Source organism: Aythya fuligula, chromosome 6, assembly GCF_009819795.1.
Source record: "Aythya fuligula isolate bAytFul2 chromosome 6, bAytFul2.pri, whole genome shotgun sequence".
Taxonomy (NCBI): Eukaryota; Metazoa; Chordata; class Aves; order Anseriformes; family Anatidae; genus Aythya; species Aythya fuligula.
In genome coordinates, this window is record NC_045564.1 from 22655582 (window position 1) to 22683038 (window position 27457).

At 37.0% G+C, this 27457-nt stretch overlaps 1 protein-coding gene across 4 annotated transcripts in view; it reads left to right on the forward strand.

The window, feature by feature from the left end:
• Positions 1-27457, forward strand: part of ITGB6 (integrin subunit beta 6) — a 54449-nt gene that overhangs the window by 15404 nt on the left and 11588 nt on the right. For all 4 annotated transcript variants that reach the window (XM_032190470.1, XM_032190473.1, XM_032190472.1 and 1 more), the window contains exons 2-13: positions 5860-5924; positions 6378-6454; positions 7193-7272; positions 9582-9786; positions 10710-10956; positions 11825-11990; positions 12539-12700; positions 13414-13509; positions 18202-18291; positions 23385-23519; positions 23737-24154; positions 25113-25335. In XM_032190470.1, the coding sequence (XP_032046361.1) occupies positions 6394-6454; positions 7193-7272; positions 9582-9786; positions 10710-10956; positions 11825-11990; positions 12539-12700; positions 13414-13509; positions 18202-18291; positions 23385-23519; positions 23737-24154; positions 25113-25335 (1883 nt within the window). In that variant the 5' untranslated portion in view covers positions 5860-5924; positions 6378-6393. The remainder of the gene's footprint in view (positions 1-5859; positions 5925-6377; positions 6455-7192; positions 7273-9581; positions 9787-10709; positions 10957-11824; positions 11991-12538; positions 12701-13413; positions 13510-18201; positions 18292-23384; positions 23520-23736; positions 24155-25112; positions 25336-27457) is intronic.

The window sequence follows — 27457 nt, forward strand, 5'->3', positions numbered from 1 at the left end:
CCGTACCCCTAAGTATAGCAAGGTCAACTATAACAAATAGAGGTCTATTTGCTCTGTGTAAGACCAGCGTGGAAAAGGTACTTTTTACAAGTGATTTAGTCCCAGTCTCATAGTTCAGAATTTACGTCTGGATAAATCAGGCCTGACTACATCGTGCTTACACATTCCTTACAGCTTTTTCAAAAGCAAGGCACCTAGCTCGTTTTGCTTATTCATCGCATTTCATGCTATATGGCTGCAACATGCGTGTCACAGGGCTGCCTTTGGCCCTTTTGTAAGAGGGAAAGTAGGTAGAGCTTGCACTCAGCATTAACCTGAATGGAGGAAGCTGCAGAAAGCTGCCAGTTAAAGGGCAGAGACCTAACATCTTGTGGAGTTAAGTGCTGTGGGGTTAATGCTAATGCTCAGAGCAGTTCCAGCCACCAGCGTGGAGCTGAGGTGCTTCCTCTGGGGTCCCACCACCTCACTCTTATAGGGCAGGGTGGTGTACAATGCGACTGTGAAAATCAAACAGAAACTTAGGCCAGATTCAATAGGCTGTGTGGTATCCCTGGCATGTTTTGAGCACTGTGGGCTGGCTGACAGTCCTGGTTGGAAGCCACGTGATTTTTCCACTGGTTCCACCTGAGTTCTGGTGCAGTTGGGAGATTTGATTATTTGGCTTTGAGTGTGAAAGTTTATTCAAATCTGAAAATCAAACAGACCTTTCAGAGTGCTCAGCCATGCAAAGGAAATTGAGGACAAAGGTTTGCTCACGCCCTCAGCTGAAACCAGCTGGGTCAGAGCTGTGGGTGAGGTGAACATGGGTTGAAAACACCCTGGGTTGTCTGCCTGCTGTTCACTGCACAGTTGGTGAGCAATTCATCCTTCCTCCTCCTCTTCCTCTCTGTTTGTTCAGAGGTAGGTTGTTGACTTGGCTCTGCCTTCATCTAGCAGCAGCGCACTGCTCCGGAAACAAGAGGAGACCAGAGCATGAATCATGACCTGAGTCATGCATCTGCAACACCCCACTTTGTTCAGGGCCAGAGGGAAAAAATTCCTTTCCTACATGTGGCCGTTCAGCTCATGCAACCCGCAGGAAGGAGCTACAGACTCTGTTCATCTTCTAAAACTGCTCTTCACCGCCTGTATAGTACTGCTTGCAAACAAAACACGAAGAGTTATGAGAAGCCTTTGCCTTTTCACACACTTGCCCACAGGCAGGGCTCTGTGCCTTAACCTACACAGCAGTGTTTTGGTGCGAGTCCCATAGCTGGGAATGAAGTTAGTATACACGTCCCAACAGGGGCAGCTCAGCCGCTGTGCATTCACATCTTCACATACCGCAGGCTCTGTGTCATTTACACAGGACCTGAATGCTTACAGCAGTTTCTTTGGACTGAGGCTGTTTTCCGTTTTGAACAATACCCTGTCGCATGGTGCTGTGTAACAAAGAATGAAAACAAATAATATCGAACAACATTAATATGCATAAATCCAAATACATTTATTTATTTTGCACAGTGGTTTGGTAGGTGATACTGTCGTTTTCTTAAAAAAATAAAAATAAATCATGTTTAAAGAAAAAAATGTAAAACCGTTTAGTTGCATTCACCATCATTAAATTGGATGAATTTCCCCATGAAACACAATTGTTCATTAGGGATTGTTGTTTCCTCTTTAAATGTATTTTCCTGATCTCCCCAAAGTATTGCCAGCAAAGGTGGGGACAGGACAGTCCTAGTGTCACTGCCATATTTGCGAGCAGTTTCTGTCTGTGCTGGATTGACTTGTTCACAGGATATTCCCATTGCTATGTGGCTACTCAAATCACCTCTGTTCCCTTAGATCTGAATCTAAGCTTGGAAACTTTTTTCAGGCTTCATTGCCTAGCTAATTGATAGCCATCCTCTGAAAGATCTGTCGTAGCTGTTCTTTGGAACTAGGGCTGTCAGGCTGGTGAGGGATATATTTTGGGGAAGATTTTTTTCTAAAAGTGCCTTCCATTTCTGCTGGCCCAAGAGTTAGGAACCACTTGACTGTGCAGCTATAGAACAGCTTCACCATTTTAAGATTTTTTTTTTCTCACTTATTCAGTAATATTTGCATATTCTTCTGTTGTCATCTTTCTGGTCAAAAGGCTTACCCTAAATTTTGATCTCCATCTCACTGCTTCCATTCCCACAGAACTTGGCAGATGAGGGGCAGGAAGAGATTTTTTCTGAAGGGCAGAAGACACTTCCTCCACCTTTGTAAATACTCAAAGAACCATTTCAGCATGTGGGCTATCCAGACTTCAAATTACTCAGTATTTTTCCAAGCTTTCAGATTGAGTGTGTATGAGAAGAGCATTGAGAATTAAGAGTTGGGTTGGGTGTGAAGCTGAGAGATAACTTACAAGAATTTCTCCTCCATGTGAATAGCTCTCCAGCTTCTAATTCAAAGAGATTTTCCTTGCTCCAATGAGCTTGGGACATACGGATCTTTTCTGCATTGACTGGTAGGCTTTCACTAGAGCTAACATGCCGCCTCTTCCAGGCTTTGTCTAGCACAGGAGGAACTAATTGTTTATTTCTGTTGAACTGGTCTTCTTGTATATATAATTATGCTACATCAGTTCATGCCCTGTATGCAGGAGAGGCTGGTATTTTTTCTAAAATGAAGTCATTTTTTAGATTTAAATGAGCCAATGATGAGGCATGCTTTTGTATGCAAACACTTTCCATTCTGGATCTTGTACAGACCCAGTCACCAGGCTGACTTTTGGATTCGGCTAAATGTGCCAGAAAAGCCATACATTAGTAGCTTTTTCTAAAGAGGAAAAAAGCCTTATTAATGAAATGCTACCTGAGGCTAATATTTTTGGTTTATTTCTTATCCCCTGTTCACATCATTAGCTTTTCTTTTTTTTTTTTCTGTATTCTCTATATTCAAAGTTGGCTGCTCACCAATGAATTTGTTAAAGGTTGGTTGGATGACCATCATATCATTCTGTGCTATCTTTCACGTATTGTAAGTGCCAGGTATGGGGAAAAATGCAGTAAAGATTTTATCCTGTACAAATTTTATTACCTTTTAGAGAAGGACAGACCTGCATTGTTCAGTGCTGCCCATACTGAAAGATAAACAGCTGTGTTCTGCTGGGTTGTGTCATTGTAAAACCATAACTCTGTTTTAAGCAAGACCAGAATTTGCTCCAAAATGAATGTGTAGTGGCTGATAAAACCAGTAATAACTGCATTGTCTGTACTATAAACTACCATTTGTTATACTTCATTGGGCTGATGCCTCTAGTTTGAGTTAACAGAACAAGACTGTCTTACAAACCTTTTTAAAGAAAGGGAATCTTGCTGTCAGATCCAGCAGTGCCAGGACCTCAGAGGCCATCCTCCCCACATCAGCATGGCTATTCCAGATCGTGCTCTTCTAGTATTTGTGATAGCTAAAGCCAGTAAAACAGTACACTAATAGACAAACTTCCTGGTCAATTTATCTTTAGATATCATATAAGATGTTTAGTGACATTGCAAAACAAACCTATTATATCAGCGTCCTACCTAGGTTTTCTTGCCTTGCCCAAGATCTGCTCTTTGTAGATGCTATCTTCCTTCCCGGACCTCTCTTATCATCCTGTGCCCCTATCGCTGAGATTGTCAGTCCCACTCTGTCCAGTCCTGTGATCTTCTCATTGTGGGAGCTTTTAAAAGTCAAAACTAACCTCGGTTCTTCTCTCCGTATATTTTCCTTTGTGTTTTTGTGGTTGTTTTGCTGTTGTCTATTCTTCCTCTGCTCTACAATCTGGGGAGGTCTGTTCTTAATAAATTGCAGAAACTTAGTTATTTTACTCAAGGCAAGACTTAACTCAGATCTGGCAGCCATCCCATTCAGAGGCAGGCACTTAGCCTCCAGTCATGCTGTCCGTGCCAAGACCTATATAAAATATTACCACACAAACAAATGGAGAACTGATGCTATCAAACCGAACTTGTAAGTTTTATGTAGGTTGTATTATTCTTTCTGCACTAAAAAGTTTGATATCTTGAATCTAAAAATAAGCCTTTACTAAGTGCCAGCTGTTCAGCTGGCTGGTCCTTAACCTGGGAGACTTCTGGTGTCTTTTGGTGGCTGAAGGACTGTCATCAAGTCCTTTGAGTGTAGGCTTTGAGGTGTTGTTATATTACCAGGGGCTAGCGAGAGCTGCAAAATGAACTTGTACATTGAAAGGGCAAGCACTAGTTCTTGGAGTTCTGCAAGGCTGTAGGCATAGCAACAGTAGTATAGGACGTACACACAAATGTAAATTAAAGACGGGGAAATAAAATGTGTTGGATGGCTCTTATAGGAGGATTTTTTTCTTTGTATGAGCAAACATTTACAGTCAACTCCACTTCATTTTGACCTTCTGTGGTTATGGACATTGTCCTCATAGACCCGTGTCTTCACCAGCTAAGGGAACATAATCTAATTGATGCTGTTTTCATGCCACAAGGAATTGTTGTAGGTGAACACATGATTCACAAAGGATACTCTAAGGTTTAGAAGGCAGTTGAAGGAAACTTAAGAATTTACTGTTGTAAACAGAAATGTTAGGATGTGGTTCCACAAGAACCTAAGCTGGGCTAAATTCAAATTATCATGCTGGCACCTTCCCTGTCAGCTCTGCCTGCCTTTCCTCTTCCCTCTCCTGAGCCGGTGCTCACACTGGGCTGGGCAGTGACACAGCTCAGGGGACCCACCCAGAGGAAGATTAGCCCCCCAGCCTTCCCCACGGAAGGTGCTTGGCTTTTAATTGGATCAGGCTGAATCAGCTCACTGCTTGTTTGGACATCAGTAGTGGTAAGAGCGAAGGGGTGTGAGCAGGGCAAAGGTAGGCTTGACGTAATCCAGTTTGAGCTGCTACGAAAATACCCGTAGACTGTGTAAATACTAGTAAAATCGGATGTATCTGGGAATATTTCCAGGCACTAGAATGAGATTCTCTGTGCTATTAAACTGTTAAAATGCTCCCTGGCATGAATTTGACCTCTTCCAATTAACACTCCCTGCAAACAATTTCTGGGCACATTTTGGTTGCTAGAATGGTCCCAATAGGCAATTTGCAAGCATAAACTCAGGTCTTTCTGTGCCAGTTGGCCTCAATGCCCAGGAATGTTTCCAGGCATGTTGAGCTTACTAGTATAGACCTATCCCTACTGTCACATCCTGCCCCAAAATTGCAGCTACCACCAGGTTTGAAAAGGGAGGTCTGATCCTGCCAGTTCTCATGGTGAGAGCAGCTTAGGTTTTTTTACAAGCTAGCTTCACAGCTTCAGTAGGATTCTGACTGTGGAAAAAAAAAGGATATATGCTTTTAGGGTAGATCAACAGCACAACTGATGAAATATTAATTTTATACTGCAGTGTGTAGAGTCAGTTGCGAACTCTAAGATAAAAGAGGACTTATCCTGAGCAAATTATTTTCAAAACAGAAAATAGCAAAGCATAAAAGATGTGAAGAGATGATATCCAGAAATAAGAAATTTTATTTCCTTTAATAATGCAATAATGCAGTAAGAAAGGCATATTTTCCCTTCATTCCAAGGGGTGGGGAGGAGCAAAAACTTGTTATGTTGCTGTATCCATGCTGTACTGCCATAGAATATTTAGGCACTTACTACACAGAATTGAAGCTGAAGTGATTTTTTTCAAGTCGGTTGCAGAACTGGGAATACAATTACTCCTTCCTCTACATATTAAAAAATCCACGATTGCAGCATTTCCTTTCCACTTTGCAATGTTAATAAAATAAATGTACTCTGTGTCTTGAATTACCAAGATCCAGGTCCTCAATTATAACAATTGATTGCTTTTTTTTTTTTTTTTTTTTTTTTTTTTTTGCAGTTGCCTTTACAAGTTTCCCTCCACACCAGGGAATCTGAAAAAATGGGATTTTTACATCTCTCCAGGTATATTTACTTAGCAATCGTATGACCTGTCTGCCTAACACACTCTCTCAGGGAACAATTAAAGGAGTTATTTTAGAGGAGCATTTTAGAGTTCCTGTATACGCCAAAAACGCTCACTTGGATGGCTTGCTCTAGGACCCAGAGTGACTGCAACTGACAGAAGTCTTCACCTGAATGAATTTTCCTTCTGATTGTATACCTTATAAGGAGTACAGGAAAACAAGGAAGTGATAACCATGTTCAGGTTACTTTTATGCAAAGCTTGCCGTCTTTACCTGCCCAGGTAGCTGTTGTTTTTATTTTCATTCATGTTCTGCCCTGATAGGTTTGAAGATTCCTCGCAGTCCAGTGTAGGTGACTTCTTAAAACGTACGCTTTGGGAATGTATGGATTTTATGATGTTCTGTCTTCCCACAGACGATAAATAACATGTTAATATTTTTTGTCACACAGCCAGCACTGAAAACGAATGGGGATTGAATTGCTTTGCTTCTTTTTCTTATTTCTGCAAAGAAATAACAATGTTCAAGGTAAGACTCGGGGGCAGTGGGGTCCATTTCTAAACCAGTTTTGCTTTGTTTCTTGCTTTAAGTTGATACTAAATAGCTTTCTGTCTTCTGTATTTAATCACTCCTTTCTCTTGGACGACTGGTGTTTTTTTTTGACATACTGCTGTAGGGCAACCCTGTGAATTCATTTAAGATTTATGTGGTCATTACATAGCAGAACATGTAAAAGAGACAGGCATTTGAGCAATTGTGGTTATACTAATCAATGTCTGAACTGAGAAACTTAATACTGTGTATGTGACTGAATGTTTCACCAGTACTTGCACAATAAATTAAAATCATATCATGTATCTACAGATGTTGGTGAAGCAATGTTAAGTATATACAGTGAACGTACATAATTTTGTGGTTTTAGTATCTCTGGTTATGTTGCCAATGTTGTACATGCCCTATAACAGAAACAAATATAAAGTTTTATCAAGTGCCCTCAATCAAACAAGTAGCATGTTCTCATTGAATACACATCTATAAAGCATGCAAAAGCAAGTATGTTAATTGTCAGTAATTGTATTGTTTTTCCAGAGAGTTAATACTCTACCAATAGAAACATCTTTATGAAATAACTTCATCAGTAATCCTGTATATGGCTAAATGTGTGCATTTTTCACTTCCCACATTCTCTAACTAGCCAGATTCATCATAAGCTGAATGATTAAGCACATTATTGACAGTCTTTTGTCTTCTTTTATTTAAATTTAGGGACCTGTTCTCAGGAAAGTGCAGTGACTTGTGAAGATTGTGTGCTTTCCGGACCACACTGCGCTTGGTGTTTCCAAGAGGTAGATGATACAAAAAATTTCAAAGTAAAACTTGAAATGTTTGTAGTAGCTCTGAGTGATGAAGTATTGACTTAATTGGGTTAGCCTGTGGTTTTGTAATGCATGCAGTGCTTAGTGAAGCCTTTCTGAGGATCAAAAGTGGAATTCAAATATAGACTTTAAGCTGTATTATTCTCTTTTTTTAAAAAACGTCCCCATTTTAGGCAGAAATAAAAGTGCTTTTAGAGGGGCTCAGGTCATCAGCCACAGGGCTGACTCACCCGGAGCACTAAGGATGAAGCATCAAATACTAGACCAGACTGCATCTTACGTTATATCATCATATACCAATTCATGCAGTATAAACAGAAAGTACTTCAGTCAGTCAGTTTGCATATACAAATTATCAATCTTATTATCAAAATAAGTGTTTGCAAAATAGTTAGCTATCATAATTAAAAACTTGCCAGAAACAATAGAAAAATAAAATAATGGTAGTTTCTGATTTAAACTTTTGTTGCTATTGCTAATCAGCAAGATGATATATAGGATGGTGCTAATGTGCTGCTGCATGAAGTATCTTAAAAAGATCAAAAAGTACCTTTTTTTAAAAAAAAAGAAGTTTGCTAAAAATAATTTAGCAATTCGCATATAATGTTTTGGGGAGGGGAGGGGAAATAATAATTTTTAAAAAATATTTTTTTTCAGTAGTTTTTGCTCGTACTTAACAACCAAAACAAATTTCATTTCAAGTAAAACCTGATCACGTGATTTCAACTATTACCTTTTGTTTGTTTGTTTGTTTGTTTGTTTTAAATCTCTACAGGATAAAAACACATCGTCTAGCTATATTTTAAATATTAGTTTGCTTCTGCATACATGTTCTAAAAAGCCAGCAATTCAAAGTGTGTAACTGCAGGAGATATTCTCCCTGCAAAATTTTTGGAATCTTACATGATCTTTGTGTGTGCTGTAATTCAGAAGCAATTGGTGAGAGTCTTCTCCAGGCAAAGACATCAGACTTGGTCTGAAGCACAATAAACCGCTGCTCCCACCAGGTGTCTCAGTGTTGCTTCCACAAAAATACACAAGATCTTCGACAATTTTCATCCATGAAGGATGAAATTTTGGTTGGAGAGGCCAAGTTCTCTTTTTAATAAGTTTAAAGTAAATTTGTTTTGCTTTGGATAGGGAGTTTCTCAGTTACTGAATTCAGAGAGTATTTGTGGTGTAATGGCTGAACCCAAGATTGCTTATCCAAACCTGGGAGAAAAGAATGGTCCCATGCTTTGGGCCTGTGACCATAAACCAGGTGTTGAGCATTTTGGTGCCAGTTCTCCCAGGCATGTCACAGGTTTTGACCAAAAAGCCTTTTGGGCCAGAGTGGTTTCCAGTTCAGGAGGCAGCTGAATGATTCTGCAGATCTAAATTCTAGACATAGCTCTAGGAAATGCTAATAATGCACAGAAACCTCTTTGTAAAACTAACCATTAACTTCACTATTACATGGGGATAATACCCACCTTGCAGTATTGTGGAGAAGAATGCATAATAAGTGCTTTGAAATGAGGAAAAAAAATAAACTGCAAGATATCTAAGTGATATTGATAGGCTTGTGGTTCCCTCTGTGGGGGAGAAGGTCAAAGAGTGTACTGAGCCAGATGTGAGCAGACAGATGAGAGCACAGCAGGAGCCCAACGAGCGCTGGAGAGCAAGAGGAGCTGTGGTGCTTGCTGGGCACCAGTGAGGGTAATGAGGACATTCCACCTGCTTCAGTGAATGAGTAAAATCAGTGTTCAGGAGAAAGAGAAGGTCAGAAGGAAACAAAGTGATCAGTGAACTCTACGCACCCCACCTCCAGTTTCTCAGAAAATGTGTAGGAGTTTATTATTTGCTTTTGTGTTATTAAATATTCCACCAGCAGTTCAAACACTGTTTAGGAATTTGTGGCATAGTCCTGTAAGTTATTTCCTTAGGGGAAAAAAAAAAAAAGCTCACAGGGCTTTTGTGTTCCCATTTGCAGTGCTGAGAGAAGCCAAATGTAAGTGGCACAATTCCCATTCCCCAACAATAGAGCAGTTTCTTCCAGGACACCAGACTGGTGTAAGTTACATTAATTATACACCTGTGAGACATGACCCATGAAGGGCAAATTTAGCTTTCTATGCCACCTAGTTCTCTTTCTGCACTAGTCTGCACTTATTGTATAATATAACTTGCACCTTTTGTTTCTGGTTCCCCTGCATTGGATTGACCTTTTGTCAGCCAGGTGCTGGTGGCCAGTCAGTAAATACATTTAACTCATCCATTCCTTTTCCTGTTTGCTTTAGAATTACACCGACTCAGCTGGAATTCATGGGAGGTGTGATACTCCAGAAAACCTTTTATCAAAAGGATGCCAGTTGAATTTCATTGAATTTCCCATTTCAGAAGTGGAAATTCATAGAAACATGCCACTAACTGTATCGACCCAGAAGAACAATTCCGATGTCACGCAGATTTCTCCTCAAAAATTAACTCTCAAACTGCGACCAGGTAAATCACTCAGTTCATAAATACAGAATTTATTTTTTTCTGCTGATATACTGAGATACTGTGATATACTCAGACTGAATGGTGTAAAAAAAATCTTGATAAAAGACAAAATACTTTTGTTGAGTCCAAAATTATCTGTCATTTGACTCATCAAATGAAATCTATGTTCGGTTGAGTTCAAAATCCTTCAGAAGTGCTGGGTATATCATAAAAATAAGGATTTAATTTTTAGTTCTTGTATTCTCTGTCAATTAAGGTGTCTTTGAGAGAATAAATAGCCCCATACCTATCCAGCCCTGTTTTTGTTGCCTCTCTCTCTGCAGGTCTGGCAAATAGCATATATCAGATGCAGTATAAAAATCTTGCCTTGAGGATTTACAAGGTACTAGTGACATTTATGGAAGTACTCCAGACCTACTCTGGGGTCCATGAGATGTGTATTTTTCATGGAGAAAATTTGGAATAAAGAAACATAAGAAACATTCAGTTAGGTCATACTATGTGATTACAATTGCATGTTGCAATTGAGAATAAAACCTGGTGTATGCTCTGTTTTTCTTTGGCTTTCTAACATACATGGCATGTTCCATAGGTGCTACCTCCAGTTTTAATTATCTTCCTATCTGAATTTTTCTGCATACTGCCCAAAAGATGTTCTTATATTTTATATTACAACAATCAGTTGTAGTCCATGGCTACGGCCTTACTAAAGAACAGTTTAGAAAAACACTAGAACAGCTTTAATTTTTCAGACAATCAATTTGAGATTTTTGTTGCCAGGGAATTATTTTCTTAATTGTACTGATGATTTCAAATGCTAAATAATTTTAAGTATATGTATAAGTTTATGAACTAACTGACATTGTTCATAATTTCTACTTAGAAGTACTAAGATGTATCCCATTTTCCCATGACCTTCACAGGACATGAAGAAACAATACAGATCAAGGTTCGCCAAAGTGAAGATTATCCAATTGATCTCTATTACCTCATGGATCTATCAGCTTCCATGGATGATGATTTGAATACAATAAAAGAGTTAGGGTCAACTCTTTCCAAAGAAATGTCAAAGCTGACAAGCAACTTCAGGCTGGGTTTTGGATCTTTTGTTGAAAAACCAGTTTCACCATTTATCAAAACTACAGCTGAAGAAATAAACAACCCTTGCAGGTAGGCAGGGAAAGTACCTGCATCTGTTTGCATGCCAACATTAAGTCATAATGTTAATCTTGAGGGTAAAATCCAATTTAACAGCCTCACCGGAATCTCTTCTCTATTCTGGTAGTAACTGAGTCAGTTTGGGAAACAAGATTTGATTCTTTTAATTTCATATTCTGAAACTGTTGCATCTTACGTTATTTAAAGAGAGGAATTTGGATTAGCAAATAATAATTGATTAGCAAACAGGTATTCTATATATATACATACACATATATATACATATACATACATATATATATATATATGTTTATAAGATTTTTATGACACTGCTATCCTAAACAGATTCACACTCATACCCAGCATGGAATAGCAATTTCATTCATTTACCTGTCAACATTGTTTTCCTGTTTTTGTTTTGTGTGTTTTTCCTTGAGGCCTAGCAGTATCCTCTAAACCTGTGCTGCTCCAGTCCTTTCTTAATCTACAAGGAGAAGATGGCTCTCCAGCCTTCGCTGCTTTGCAGTCTGAAGCAGAAATGGAGAAGCCTAATGGTATTTTCTAAATGTCATTAAGGGACTACAGATCCTAAGTGCTTCTGAGTATGAAAACAAAATGTGGCAGGGAGCACAGCAAGGACTGCATATTAACTGGCTAAATTACTCTGCTTTAGGTGGCATTTCCTGTGCTTTATGAAGGCTTGTGTGCAACCCAACTGAGTGTATCTGTGCTCTGTGATTCTCTTATGTTTTTCACTGGACTTATCTCAGACACAGAAGAGAAATGCATAACCAAAAACTAATCCAGACAGGCCTGCAAAGTAGCCATTGTAGTCATTTTCTCTCTGCGTCATCCATAAACTGTCTCATTTCTTATGCAGAAGTGTACCATATGAGTGCTTACCCACCTTTGGATACAAACATGTTTTGTCACTAACAAATGATGCTGAAAGATTCAATGAAATTGTGAAAGGACAGAGAATCTCTGCTAATATAGACACTCCAGAGGGAGGATTTGATGCAATTATGCAGGCAGCTGTTTGCAAGGTAATTTAAAATAGTAGGTATGATGTTAGTTATTCTGTATGTTTCCACTTCCACTATTGTGTGCTTATATATCAAATAAGCAGATCGTTATTTTTCAAGATTTTTTTAATGCAGTCCAAGAGTCTCATTAGGTTTGTGTGAAAATACTTTTGGCTGTATCAAGTTAAACATGCATATTGCAATATTTTAGTATTTCTTTGTAATTGCCAGGGATAATTACAGGGTCTGTTTTCTTGATTGTTTTTTCTTTAAATATTTTTGATTAACTATGTTTAGAGTAGTAAGCAGATTGAATTGAACATGGCCAGCATATTTTAATAAACACGAGAATGGGAATACAAAATGTTAGCCAAAGACAATAGAATGAACACCAACATCTTTTTCAAGATAATGACACTCAGTCGTACAACAGATGATGCGATGTGTTTGATACACCTTTTAAGATGTTTCCCTTCATTTGTTTTGAGATGCCATTCTCCAAATCTTTTGATGCTTTTCTATTTGTGAATATAATACAGCCTGCTAAACTAATGTATTTTAAATTACAGGAAAAGATCGGATGGAGGAATGATTCTCTGCATTTGCTGGTGTTTGTGAGTGATGCTGATTCCCACTTTGGGATGGACAGTAAGCTGGCAGGGATTGTTATTCCTAATGATGGAAACTGCCATTTGGACCACAATAATGAATATTCCATGTCAACTGTTCTGGTAATTTGCTATGAACTTTGTATAAGTCTTGCATTCTGTAGAAGTTAAAGATAAATTTAAATAAGCAAATTTAAAAGCCAGTGAAAGTATACCTTTACCAATGAAGTTTGTAAAATTTGTGGAATCCAGACATTTACCATTATCTTTATTAGTAGTGGCAAATTTTTGTAAAAAGAGAACAATTTGTATGGAATTATGATAGATTATAACTGTGAAAGAAAAAAAAGCATACATCTTGTTCCTGATAACCTGGAAAACACATAGGACATGACTGACTAGTATTTCCTCATACAGGGAATTTTGTCATACTCATCAATCTTGTTCCCTGTATGGGTGTGAATTCAGGAGGAGTTCAGAAAGCTTTAGGACACTGTTCATGTACGAAAATTTCCCAGATTAAGATGCAATAACTAGTACAAATTCCAATTTCCTTTGGCACAGTGTTGTTATTCAGTCTGTATCACAGATGCTACTGAACCCAGTGTCCCAGTGTGGAGGTCAACACTGTACTTTTCTCAAAGAAACTTTCTTAAAATCAAGGCAAGGAAATTACATATACTTTTATTTTGTATACATCTACTGCCCAACTGTAGTTTATTTTATGCTAATAATATAGTATTAATTATGTTTGGTTGACTGTGTTTCATGGGAGATAATTAGCAACTGGATATGTGAAAAATGCACTGATGTGGCTCTCTTCTGTTTGTTTTCAGGAGTATCCCACAATTGGACAATTAATTGACAAACTTGTGCAAAACAATGTTTTATTAATTTTTGCAGTAACAAATGAACAAGTTCATATATATGAGGTGAGAAAACTAAAATGTTCAGTTCTTTAGTATTTGCTTTACGGTTCACTGTTTTTCATAGCTAATATAATAATTTCAGTAATAAGGATACAATTCTTCAAGGTATTTATGTAATAAAAATATCTAGGAAATTATATATCAGAGTCATAGAAAGGCTCTTTTACTTGGAAAATTCTTCTGCACCTACTGATTTTGAAGTTCTTATGTAACTTTCAATTTGGATTTAAAGTTGAATCACTCTGCAGTTTTTAAGTTGATAGACAAGGACTGTCAAACTAAGCATTTCTAAACTATTCAGTGTAATCAGCATGATTAAATTTCTATATTTTGTGAGGCTAGGTGAGGACAGTTAAGCCTGTTAATCCTTTTATAAAACAAGAATACATTCTGAAAATGAGCATCTTCATGTTCAACTCTGAGATAATTCTTTTTGTTCAGCTGACGTGATAGTTTTATTTATTTTTCTTTCAGTACATACCAGTACTGTTTTCTGTTTCTATTTTCCTATTTTCTGTCCTTGAGAAGGCCCTCAGTGCTTCTGTGATTGGTTCCAGTTGTAGAGTTGTTTCAAATAAGGATAATTCTCCAGGTGTTGGACAAAAGTTATAAGAGTGAGATCTTTCACAAACTGATTCTCAGATTATAACCTTAACAATGGAGGAAGCACTTTTCATCTTGGAGCGTTTTTTAAAAACATATTGAGTTGTGAGCTGAACAGTGAAAATTCAAATCAATAATAGTAGAAGGCAATCACTTCCAAATTTAGTGGGATTCTACAATCATAGCATAGCATTGTTAAAATTTGTGCATTAAGAAACTTTTACTAAATCTTATTGTTCAACCATTTCTTAATAAGGGCCTGATTTATGAGAAGTGAAATATTTACACTAATTTCAATAGGTGCTACACAACTAAGGACTATTCTAGAAGGTAATTCAGAAGAGTCTTTGATTTACAGAGCCTTATTTTATCCAAAGAAACTTTTATTTTACCGATGGCATTGTATTTTCCCTTGGAAATTGCTGGTGGTCACCCTCAGAGTTGGCCAACAGTGTTCTTATCAGGGGTTTTCTATTTCAGTATCCTTGTGTCAGTGTTATACCAGTATCAGTTATCAAGTGGCACCCTTTGTTCACTGGGAACACTAAAAGAAGATTTATACCTTACAAAAAAATGCAAGTCATTGTTAAAGCAACTGTAGATTTTTTTGTTCTTGTTACTTTCTTTCTTAGAAAAGAAAAAAGCTACTATCTATCTCCTATCTTGTAGGATAGGAGAATCTTGTATATAGGAATCCCATTGAATATATTCTATCTGCTACTTTCATCTTTTCAGCACTGCTTTCTGCCACTTAATTGGATTTCTGTAGTTGTTATGCTCTGCTTTCTATTCTGTAGATGTAAAAAATCCAACAAAGCAAATACAAAAATCAAGTCTCACAATGCCTTTTTTTTAAAAAAAACAAACAAAACAAAAACATAGTATACTTTCAAGGGTGTATGTAGGACATGCAAACGGGACTCTAGTGTCATGTTTTCACCTGCATGGTTCAAATTTATAAACGTAAACATGCAGTCATCTGTGCTTAAGAGTGCAAAAAGAGTAAAGCAAGGCAATAAGATCTATTATTGTCTTAAGGCCAGTGTTCACATGGCCTGGAAGAGCTGGGAAAGGAGACTAAACTGGCACTTGGGTGTCACCATTAAACCCCTCTTTAAAAAAAAAAAAAAGCCTTAGTGATGAGGATTCTGCAGTTTCCCATATTCTCTCATATTAAAAAAAAACAACATCCAAGCTTAATTATCATTTAAGGTAGAAAGCTTCTTCCCAGATATTTTATCTAAAACCTACTTGAACTCTGCATCTAATTATATCAGACCCAAAATTGACTGCTCTTATTTATAATTCAGTTACTGGGGACAAATGTGCATTAAAATGACTGTGAGGACTTAGAAAGCATCTTTTTAAATAGACTTGATAGATTCCAATAGTCTTAAGTGCAGTGTTCAGACTGGCAAATATGTATTTTATATTTCTAGCCCTGTGTAATCTTCAACGGTTTAGCCCAAAACAATTTAGTCATTTAATATTCTTGATCCTCTTCAACTGAATTTTCAGTTTATTCACTTAAATATGTACATATTACCTAACACAAAAATATTATGGATTGCATGAGCACAAAATGTATATCCCTGTAATACAGCTGGTTTTAGTTTTGATCCTCCCATATGACCATACAGCTACTTTCCTTAAAAGAGGGGGAAGTTTTAGGTCTGAAGCTCTCCCTGTCAAGTTAGTCATGTTTTGCCTGATCATAAGAACTTTAAAAGCAGTCATGTGGAAACATTTTTAAACCCACTCAAAATTAAATGCAAGAAAGTGGAGGAAGGTCCTTACACTCAGCCCTGATCATTTGAGATTTTATTTATAAGAAAAGATTTTAAAAACAAAATGTATATTCCTTTAAAATATATTCACATCTAATGTTTTGTATCATTAGTTTCAACTGAGTCTTACCAAAGAAGCAGGGAATATACTTATTTAAAAAAAAAAAAAAACACTATTCACTTACAAAGTATCTGTGAATATTGCAATTACAATGACATTTTGATGAACTGTAAATCCTATTTTGGTACAAAAGAAAACACTAGTCTTTAAGGTTTCATCAAGTAATTATTGTTGTTGATATTATTTGTTTTCAAGCAGAATTCTTAAAAAAAAATTATTCAAACTAGTTGAGTGAAAACATTCTCTCTTTAATCCTAACTAAGAGCACTGCTGAAAAAAGCAGAAATTACTCTTTTTTTTGAAAAAATATTTATTTTTATATCATGGGAGAATACAGCTTGAAAATTGATTTATTTCAGATTGTATTTCAGTGCTTAAAATTGAATTAAAAATATTAGTCTCCAAACTTATTCAGAACTTCAAATATTTTTTGTTTTTTGTTTTTTGTTTTTTTTTTAAATAAATTTGGCATGACATTTTATGCTGAAAATCCTCCTGTCATTTACACTGCTATAAGTTAAACATAGCCCCACTGAACTAAAACATGTAAGTCTCAAATTGCATTAACATGAATGATAGAATCTCTAGAAAAAGGCAGTTCATCTTTTGATGAATATTTGCTTAAAGACTAAATCCAATGGCATCCTTTGGATAGTTTTTGGTGGTAGCACTCCAAAAGCATCAGTATGCCTCATCCTGTTAATAGAAATTATGCTAAAAAGTAAGGTTTAACCAATGAGCTGGAGATTCACACTTAGACTGGGAATGCACCATCATCTTTGTATTAGCATGCAGTGAATTTTTCTTCAAACAGGAGATTAAGTCTTCAGAACAGGATATCCCCACTGTTTCGCTGTTTGGTTTGCATGTCACAGATTAAAGGATGCTAGACTTTAAATTCCAAGAGTCTATTGTCTTTTTTTTTTTTTTTTTTTTATATATATATATATATAAAAATATATATAATCGGCTCATGGAAGGTCCACATTTTCAAAATGGAGACTTTCAGTGCTCTCAGAAGAGTACTTGAGAGAGCACTACTCACAAGAGAAGGCAGGAATGCAAAGTCACCAGCTGTAACATAAAATGTAGTTAATCCCACTGATTTACAATAGCACTTCAGAAATCTAACGAATGATAAGTATTCCATACATAATGTATAAAGTAATCACAGTGTTTTTGGAGATGTGAAGTATAGGGTGATATAAGAGTATCAAATTATCCATGTTTATTAATAGTTATCTGGATTTTTTTACATTAAAATAACAGCATTGATATTATGATAAATTACAGATGAAAATGAATGTTACAACATGTGCTTTTAACTATGACCATTTACTATTCTCAAAAGGCATAGGTACAAACAAGTGAAATTAATGTAGTTAATAATCAGGCAAGATTTTAATCAAGCATATTTAGAGTCTATCTGCTAGATGTCATTTTAGTGTCAGAATACAATTTAATGAAAAAAAAAAAAAAAAGGAACACTTACCACTGAAATAAATTCTTAAATTGGCACTATATTATTAACATAAAGTCAACATACAATCAGTCGTAGCCCCTGATCACTGGAAAATGTGGGGGGTGTTACAGTAATCAGAAACCGGCAGCAGTTTTTTAAGGGTCTTTGTTTGAAGTTCTTGTAACTCTTAGTTGAAACTTCTTAAGTTTTGTGCATTCGCTAACAAGATTCCAAGATTCTGGGTTGCTTGAAAGGACAAAAAAAGTGACTGCTGTCATTGAATGTAGGGTTCAAGACTCAAATATTACAGCAACAGTTGAGCAGCTGAATCTCTTCTTTTGTTTAGTTTTAGTTTTTGTTTTTAAAGAAAAACACAATGGTTGAAAGAACCATTCTATCAACAGTTAAGAATTTAAAATTTAGATTTTTTCATTCTAAATTTTAAAAAATATAGATAGAAAATACTATAGCATCAAACTCCCAAGCACACTTAGCAGTTCCTGTCCCACTAATTGTCAGTGAAATTAACGCTTATCAATAGAACTTTTACTAATATGACAAGTGTGTTATTGAGTCAGCAAGAGTCCTTGAAAATGTGACTATTATTTATTTCAGTTGCCTCCAAGGTATTACATTCTTTTTCAGGTGGTAGCTCCTTGTCACCTACTTTATCATCTAGTCTTTTTTTATGTTTAATTTTTTTCATTTTTTCATGTTTTCAGAACTATGCAAAGCTTATTCCTGGAGCTACTGTTGGACGACTGCAGAAGGATTCTGGAAATATTCTTCAGTTGATAATTGCTGCATATCAGGTAAGGTGTTTATAATGTATTTTCTTCCTGCATGTCTGTATTTTCAAAGTCAGATTGCAATTTGGTAAATACAGAAGTATTCTATTTTTTTTTTTCTGCACTGATTACAAGAACATAATTTTTTGTGCTTAGTTGTTGACCTATGCTGTAAAGGTTTCATTCACCCTGAGGATTAAGTGAGCACAGAAACAGTAGTTTTACTTGTAAAACTTTAACTCGTTACACTCTACTGAAATGCTTAGTTAACCAAATTAAATTTTGACTTTCTAAGCTACAGAGTGAATGCTTTGGCAACGTTCACTCTGTAGTTTAGAAAGTCAAAATTACGATTTATAAATTGTTGTTAAAAATCGGGATTTAGAGCCACAACAGTAAGACACCAGCATTGGTCATGCAATTCATTATTAACTTCTGTTAACTTTTAGCTATCAAACTGTCACCAGGCAAAGAAAATGGGACACTGTATGTAACTGGCACTTGCTTTTGCTATGCAGTGCACTATGGAGAGTGACTGAGAGATGGTAGCATGTACCATGGCACAGGCTGCTTTATAGCAGTGCTTTGCTGAAAAGCTTCTTTTATACGTTTATCCTGGATTCTGCATGCTTTAGTAGGGTTTATTTCCAAAGTCTGTTAAATCTCCATTAACCAGTGATATCACAATCACTCAAGGTTGAGTGTTCTGTTACTTAGAACTATATCCATATAGTTCATGGTTTTCCAAACAGAATTCCCATAAATTTTTGTCACTCCTTACTTGTTCTGGAATGCTAAACTCACATTAGTATGTCATCTGTCTTGCCTTTCTCATAGTCCTCTATTTCATGCTTACTCGAAAGCCTTCTTTAATATAGGAATTCAGGTCTTCCAGTTCAATACTTCTGCAGGCACAGCTCTCTTCCTATCGGTAACTGTCACTGGAGTGTAGATCCAATAGTTCTGCAGGAATATGTGGCAGGAAAAAAGCACCGTTCTGTGATCAGTGCTGTTTTCTGCTTTAGCAATTTGATGCTGCCCCTGTGAGGCTGTTCTGAGGTTTTTAAAAAGCAGAACTTAGGAGACAAGAGAAGACTTGAATGTGTTTGTTTAGATAATACCAAGAAAGACTGTAAAGAGGACAGGAACATAAACATAGGGCTGCTCTTCAGAGTTGCATTTGTAAAATACATCCTGGCTGCCTGTCTCTCTTCTTTCAGAGGAATATTTTTTAGACAGTTTCACATGTTTTCACACAGATATATACACTTACTTGTATGCTGATATGCCACAGACCTCTGTCTTCACTCTCACCCTCCTTTTCATTAAAAACCTGTTCTAACAGCTAGCTGTAATGAAAAATAACTCTTTGCAAAGAACATTTTCTATTTCTTTCCCTACTGATTTTTTTTTTTCCTTTCTTTAAAAGAAATTGTTTGTTTTTCTGTCTGATGTTCCTTCTCTGATCTGCAGCATAAGACCATCATTATTATGCCCCAAAATTATTTTGGTACTGATGACAGAAAAGCAAAGCAAACCAAATTCTTTTAAGTCTTTTAGGAACAGTAAAATTGGTTGGTTATGATTTTAAAATGAAATATAAAATACCAGAAGACTCTCTATCACATGTAAAATTAGATAAGTGAAGAACTTTAAAGTTGGAAGAACTTGGAAGTCTATTAATTGTAACAAGTATGAGGGGAAACTTTTGAGGAAGTTACCTCTAAACATCCAGTAGCACCAGAATTTCACTTCTGGAGTCTAACCTGTCATTAGTCACATCTGCCTCCTATCAGGATTTCTTCAGGGTGATACTCTAACTTATAGATAGAGGTTACTATTAGCTGAAATTTTGTCCAGTGAGTAATGGAAAATGTAAATAATTGTCCCAGTGTTGTGTCTTGGAGACTTTGTTTTAACAATGTGTTAAGTGCAGAACAGTGCTTCCTCTAATTGTATTCTTATAGTCTCTTCTGTCTTGCTAGAAGCTGGGAAGATATATATCTAGATATATAGTGTCTTGGTCATGTATGCTGTCTATGATTTTTTTTTCTACTCCCCTGTTTGAACCTAATGATACTTTCTGTCTCCAACACCTCCTGTGGCAAAAAGGAGTTCAGTTGCTCGCTCCCAAGTTCAGCCATGCTGTGGGCAGGGTCTGGAGGAGGTTATGAGCTTGATGCTTGGTCCTCTTCAGTCATGGCAGGAAGGCAGTTGCAGGAGCTATTCTCTTGGCTTCAGGTCATAGCTCATCGTGTCCTAGAGCAGGTACTGGACTATCCACCAGAGTTGCTTATAGGTTCTTGAAGTCCCATATAGGTTTCAAAGTGTACAAACTGTACAAGTAGCAACAAGTCACACTTTCAAAATTTCCCAGAGCCCATTTTATTGCACTTAACCTTAAAGGTTAACAACCTTATTGCTTCATGATTGAAAGTCTTCCAGGCAGGAAACACTGAAAAACACCTTATTTGACATAAGTGAAGACATCTGAATTTTTGGAGTGGGAAATGAGAAATGAGGGTAGACCTATGGTTAAAAATTACATGTGGAATAGAAAATCTAATTCCAATTTGTCACAGACCTTTTATGATACTCCTAGAAGTGTAATTCAATTCCCAGTGTTTCTGTTTCTTTAACTACAAAAAAAAAAGGGAATAACTAACTATTTACCCCAGAAGAGTAGTGTTAGGCTAAATCTTTTAACAGTTTTAAAGTGTTCTAGAGTCTTTGCTGTACAAGCACAAGGTTTGTTAATATCATTTACCATGCGTTGCTATCTAAAAGCTTCAGAGAGGAAGTAAGCAAGTTAAGAAAGTCTGAGCTGTCAAAATATTTGTTACAAGGAGTTCTCGTGTTCTTTCCAAGTATGATTCATTCTCTTCTGAAAGCATATTTCTGCCTGCTTTATTTGACATTAAATTCTGTATAGCTTTGTATTGCAGAATCATAGTCTATCTTGCATTGTGGCACATATCAGGCCTTTTGATTGAAGTTATTCCAGGATTTTAAAATTTTAGAAAAATTTCATTCCACAACCCCCCCACTCTGTCATCCCCCCACTGCTTTGCTCCCTTTTAACTTATGTGATAATAACACAAAAGAATAATATGTTAAAACAGGACAGATAACACAAGGGAACAAGTTTGAAACACTGTTTTCTCTGTTGATTCATTCAGAAAAAGTTTTGAACTGCAAACTTTTCTTTGTGAATGGCTTAAAGCTCACTAAACTGCTTGCTATTTGTCCCTAGACAGTGGCCAGGCAGCTTAGATTTAAAACACCATTAGAAATTCCCACAGATATAGATCTAAGAAAATGGAGTTTATCACAGTTCATGCATCCATTTTCAGTGGATTAAGGTGTGTGTTTGGACGTCTCACAACAGCTAAGGGAGGGATGTTCATGTTGACCTGGCACAAACAACACGATTTAATGTATTATGAATTTGTGTTCAGCAGCATTGAATTTTCTCTCATAGCTGTGCTCTGTCTGAGCCTCGTAGTTTTGCAGCAGACAGAAGAGGGAATATTTGGTGATATATCCTATAATGTTAACACATACCAACTTTCACATTTTTATCTTAAAGCTTCCTATATTTAGTCATTTTGTGAGAGTCTAGCTATTGCAAACAAATCGTTATCTAAGAATCTCTGCATTGTTTTGATAGCAACATGAGCACCATACTCCAAGACAAATGTGAGGGGAAAATTGGACACATCCACACAACATGAATAACCCGATGCCCAGTGCAGTTTTACTTCTCTGGATGCATGCTGGAAAGAGCACTGGGTATTAGGTCTCGCGTGATAGGTGTTGCTATCCTTTATTAAAGTGCTATGGTTTACTGACAAGGTTTTCCAAATAAAAAGGAATTTGAAAACAAAAATGAACCAAAAATCCAGCCACGACTCTAAGATGAACTTACAAAGAATCCAGGATGTTTGGAAAGGACAGGGAGTTGTTTTCTATGCAGGTCTGTAACTACTCTACTTTTAGTTTCGGCTAGTGTCATTGTTTTCACCCCACTAGACCTTTACTCCAGTGAATCATCCTGATGCCTTTACTAGAGTGAGTCACTGAAGTAAGGTCAGCAAGATCCTCACGCTCTGATTGAAGTACAGTGGGTATTTTGAAAGGCAATTAAACTTGCAAGAGCACAAAGCCAAGTCTTTTGCTCTGTAATTGCTTAGGTGCTTTTGAAAAATTTCCATTTACTGAATCGACAGTCTGAAGTCATAGGGAATTTCCCCATGGTCTCCTATAGGCTTTGGATTAAGGCTAAGTTGTATAACCAAAGTTGCTATAAAAATATTTTAAAGAGTTAAATATTAAAAAAACAACTGGGTATGAGAGCATTCAGAAAGTAAAATGAAGAGCCTTTTTCACTTAAGAAATGTAAGTTTGATTTAACAAATTGATTTAAGAAATGAGAGTGTTGTTGAATACATCTTGAAACAGCACCAACAGCTCATGAAGCAAGAATTTCCATAGGGAGAAAAAAGGAACTGTGTGAGCCACCCGGTTGTGTGAGCTAATCATGGAGATAGACTCTGGCTCTTGCTCTGGAAACATTGGGTGAAGTCACAGAGGCCCTGCATTAAGGCAAAACTGAGCTTGGAGCCTGCCCTGCTGGAAGGGAGATTGTAAGGTTTGATTCTAATAGCAGAGATAAACAGGGACTAATATTGGCATACGCTGGCTAATCAAGAAAAGCTCGGCGCTAGCAAAGCAATCAGAAACACAAATCCGTTCCTCGGTAAGACCAGAGCTAAAGAAAAGCCTGTATCAGTCAACAGAGCACTTAGTAATGAAAGATGATTTAATAAAACATTGAATTTGTTCTTCTACAAGAGCAGGAAATAAGCACCGTGATACCGGATATTAAACTGATACCACCATTGCTTTTAACTGAAAGCCAGCTCTGTCGGCACTTTCTTTGTTTCGGTTGCTCTCCATTGTTCTTGCAATAAAGAAGTATGTAAATAAAGAGCCAAAACCATGAATTTACTCCCGTGTAGGTTGGGATAAGTTACAAGCCATGTTACACAGATGTGGAACATTAGCAGCATTTGGCAGTGTTATCACTTCATTCATCACACTCCTTTTCCTTTAAGGAGCTGAGGTCTGAAGTAGAGCTGGAGGTCTTTGGAGACACAGATGGACTCAATCTCTCTTTCACTGCAATCTGTAACAATGGGACCTTTTTTCCACATCAGAGGAAGTGCTCTCATGTGAAAGTGGGAGACACAGTAAGTAAGGAACAGATTCTTAAAAGATACTGATTCCTGAGAATTTTGAACACTTTTTTTTTTTTTTTTTAATTTATAAAATAATCTTCCTCCAAGCAAGTTACAAAAACCAGGCAGTATCTAAGACACTCTTGTTCTGTTTTATTCATGTATCTCCAGAATATCCTGCAGACCTAGGTATGCTGCAGATCTGATCAGACACCATTTTCTCTTCCAGGTCTCTTTCAGGGTGAACATAAGCCTATCCACTTGTGAAAAAAATAGAAGGCACATTGTGATAAAACCTGTGGGTCTCAGTGATACACTGGAAATTGAAATCCAACCCCAATGCAGCTGTAATTGTCAGGCCGATGCTGAGATGAACAGCTCAAAATGCAGCAAGGGGAAAGGCTCTTTTGAGTGTGGAGTGTGCATCTGCAACCCTGGGTACATGGGTCCACACTGCGAGTGTGATGAGAACTCCCTCAGCACAGGTTCTTGCAAGGGCTCTGTAGAGCAGAGCTCCTGCAGCGGGAGAGGTAACTGCTATTGTGGGCAGTGCGTTTGCCATCCATCAATGTATGGAAAAGTGTATGGGCCACACTGTGAATGCGATGACTTCTCGTGTGTGAGACACAGAGGACTTCAGTGTGGAGGTATGTTCCCTTTGAGCTATTTCTAGTGTCTATGGTTCAGACCACTACTGTCCCACTCTTACTTATGAGCCTGCGAGTCTCTATTTTCATTATATATTCAATTATAATCAGTTCTGTATAAAGTGCTATAATGTAGTATTTCTGAATGATCTTTAGATTTGAAACAATAAATATTTTTTGCCCTATTTTCAAATTTTAAAATGAGACACTTAGCTACTCCATAGCTAGTATAAATTGCCATAGCTTTCTTGGACCATACCAGCTTCCATCACACTGGGTCAGACTTTTAATGGTTGCAAACAGTCGTAGCTCAGAAGAAATTTAAGTTTATTGACATACATTGATATTAAGCAATGTACAATTTCACCCTGACATAATTATTAAAGTATAGCCATCTTAACCATCTGGGGGCTAATTTTTATTTTTATTTATTTATTTATTTGTAATGTTAACCTCGTAATCTAAATGACTTCAGCTATTCTTTGTTATGTGAGTATGATACAATCAGAATTTGAGGATTTGTATTTAAAACTTTTTCCTGGGCTATACCATTATCAGTCAGAAGTGATTCTACTGAAACAATAGGAATAGTGTTAAACTAGCAGGAACAAGCAAGGAGATTGTGTTGAACAGACAGCCTGGATTTATGCTGCTATAAATGAAAGAAGGTTTACCCATTAAGTTGTGCACTGTTGGGAGATAACAATCTATGTGGAAGACTCCAGTGAAGAGAACAGAGTTGCACTGGCTTATGGCCAGTCTAAGCTAAAAAAAACAACCACTAATAATAATAATTTAAAAAATCCTCTGGCTTAAAACTAAAAATGCTAGAGGAAGAAGAAAGAGGTTTAAGAGTTGGAGCAGTGAAAATATCTGTTATTAAGGAGAATTATTTTAAAGGTCATCATTCCAATTCATACTGAGAGACTGATCTGAAGTATAATATATGTTTTCCCAGGCAATGGTGACTGTGACTGTGGGGAATGTGTGTGCCACAGTGGATGGACTGGTGAATACTGTAATTGCACAACTGACACTGGCTCCTGCATTTCTGAGGACGGGACACTGTGCAGTGGGAGAGGCGAATGCATCTGTGGGGTGTGTGCTTGCACACATCCAGGGGCTTCAGGCCAAACCTGTGAAAAATGCCCTCTGTGTGGTGACCCTTGCAGCTCTAGACGGTAATGTACTGGGTTTGTGTCTCTGATTTTGGTATCATCGAGCTATTTCCTATACTGCCTCAGCAATGTGCTTACTGCCACAACGATAAATCGGATTTACAGGCCAGAACCCAAGAACTTCTTTCCACTTCGAGAGGGGTAGTCATAAATCATACATCAACCATTTATTATCAGTTTATCTTGTATTAAAAAAAAAAAAAAAAAAAGTTAAGGGAAACAATTTAATCACCTTCATGCAGCACAAGTAAAACACACTTTCACTGCAAACCCTGGCTGTACTAATAATCAGAATGGTGGCTTTATCTGATAACATCAGACAAATACAGATGAATCTCCTTGCAGTCCAAAATACAGAATGAAACCATTCCAGCATAGCTACTATAACAAAAATTAGGACTCATAGGGAAGAAACTCAGAAAAGTTTGGAATTTGCATTACAGTTCTCACATGTATGAACTAATAAGGTCATGCTGTCTGCTCAAGCTTTACACATGTGCAAATTTACAGTCCAAATTCAGTTAATCTTGGTTGAATTACAGGGGCCCAACCGTGATAAAACTAGGTCATAGTCTGGGGATAAAATCAGTGGGTAGCTGTATGTCATATATAAATTGATGATAAATTGATTGTACATGGTGAAGTGTCTTCTGTTCACTGAGCATACAAAATTTATGTAGCTTTCCTTCTGTGATGCATGGTGTATGCTGTGGTGCATGATAAGAAAAGGAATGAAAAAACGTGTGACTTAAAGCTGACCGCTCTAAATACACATATGCTTGTGCTTGCATTTGGTGAGCTATTCCAGGGCTAAAGTCAGTCTAAAATGAGTGAATTTCAGTAGAAATTTAAGCTAGAGGTTAAAGTAGGCTATGAAGAATATGTGTTATTAATGACACATTTTGCCTGCTGAGTACCAAGTCAGAGTAAGCTGCGTTATTGTTTCATGACTATGTCATGTCTACTTACTGGGAGTTGAGACCCATTCCTCCTTCACACCAGCTCTCCATCACTGTATTTTCATGCCTGTATTTCCAGTCTATGCTGTATCTGAGATGAGAACCTTTTCTACGGCATGCATTGTAATTACCATTTATGTTGGTGCTGAATTTGACCTATAAAAGCAAGCCAAACAGTTTGTTCAAAGCTCACGTGCACAGGCCTCAGTTTACAGAACCTTCTGCATGTAGCTGCTCTAAACACAAAGTACAATGCTGCTGCTTTGCTCTGCCCAATTTGGCAGAGAATAAGAAGTATAAAGTTACATGATGGGCATTACATTAGCCTATTTAAACATGTATATGCTATGCAGTGTTAGATCTTTTGTCTCTGTTGCAGTCACTTCCCTTGCTGAGATGCAAGGCAGGGAGAGCCAGAAGAGTGACACTTGACATACCTGGGTAGCATAACCGAGAGCACTAGAAGGCCAGGTCAGAGGGGACTGAGATGAATGGCTCAGCAGCTGAGAAGAAGAGAGTAGTAGTATGAGAAACATGGCAAATATGACAAAAACACCAACAACACCGAATTTGTCTGTGAGATAGGGGCTATCCCATTACCCACTCGCTTTTACTATTCATCATCTCCAGAGTGAGTGAGTGTTAAGGTCATCTCCATCCAGTGAAGATAATCTCAGTAGCCTCAGCATATTCTCATGGATATATGTAACTCAGTGCAACAGGAGATGACCAGATGTTCTTGGGTCATTTTGTTGCTCTCTTCTTTTTCTTTTTTTTCTTTTTCTTTTTCTTTTTCTTTTTCTTTTTCTTTTTCTTTTTCTTTTTCTTTTTCTTTTTCTTTTTCTTTTTCTTTTTCTTTTTCTTTTTCTTTTTCTTTTTCTTTTTCTTTTTCTTTTTCTTTTTCTTTTTCTTTTTCTTTTTCTTTTTCTTTTTCTTTTTCTTTTTCTTTTTCTTTTTCTTTTTCTTTTTCTTTTCTCTATCAGTTCTTCAGGGTGGTTTTTAAAGTCTCAGCTCCTTTATCTGTCTGAAGCTAATTATGAAGAATCAGCAAGATACCTTTTCATCAAGAATTTCATATATGACTTCTGTTTTGTTTTGTTTTGTTTTTCCCATTTTTTTTTTCATGAATGAATTCTCTGTTTATTAAAATCCTCATTGAAATTCTG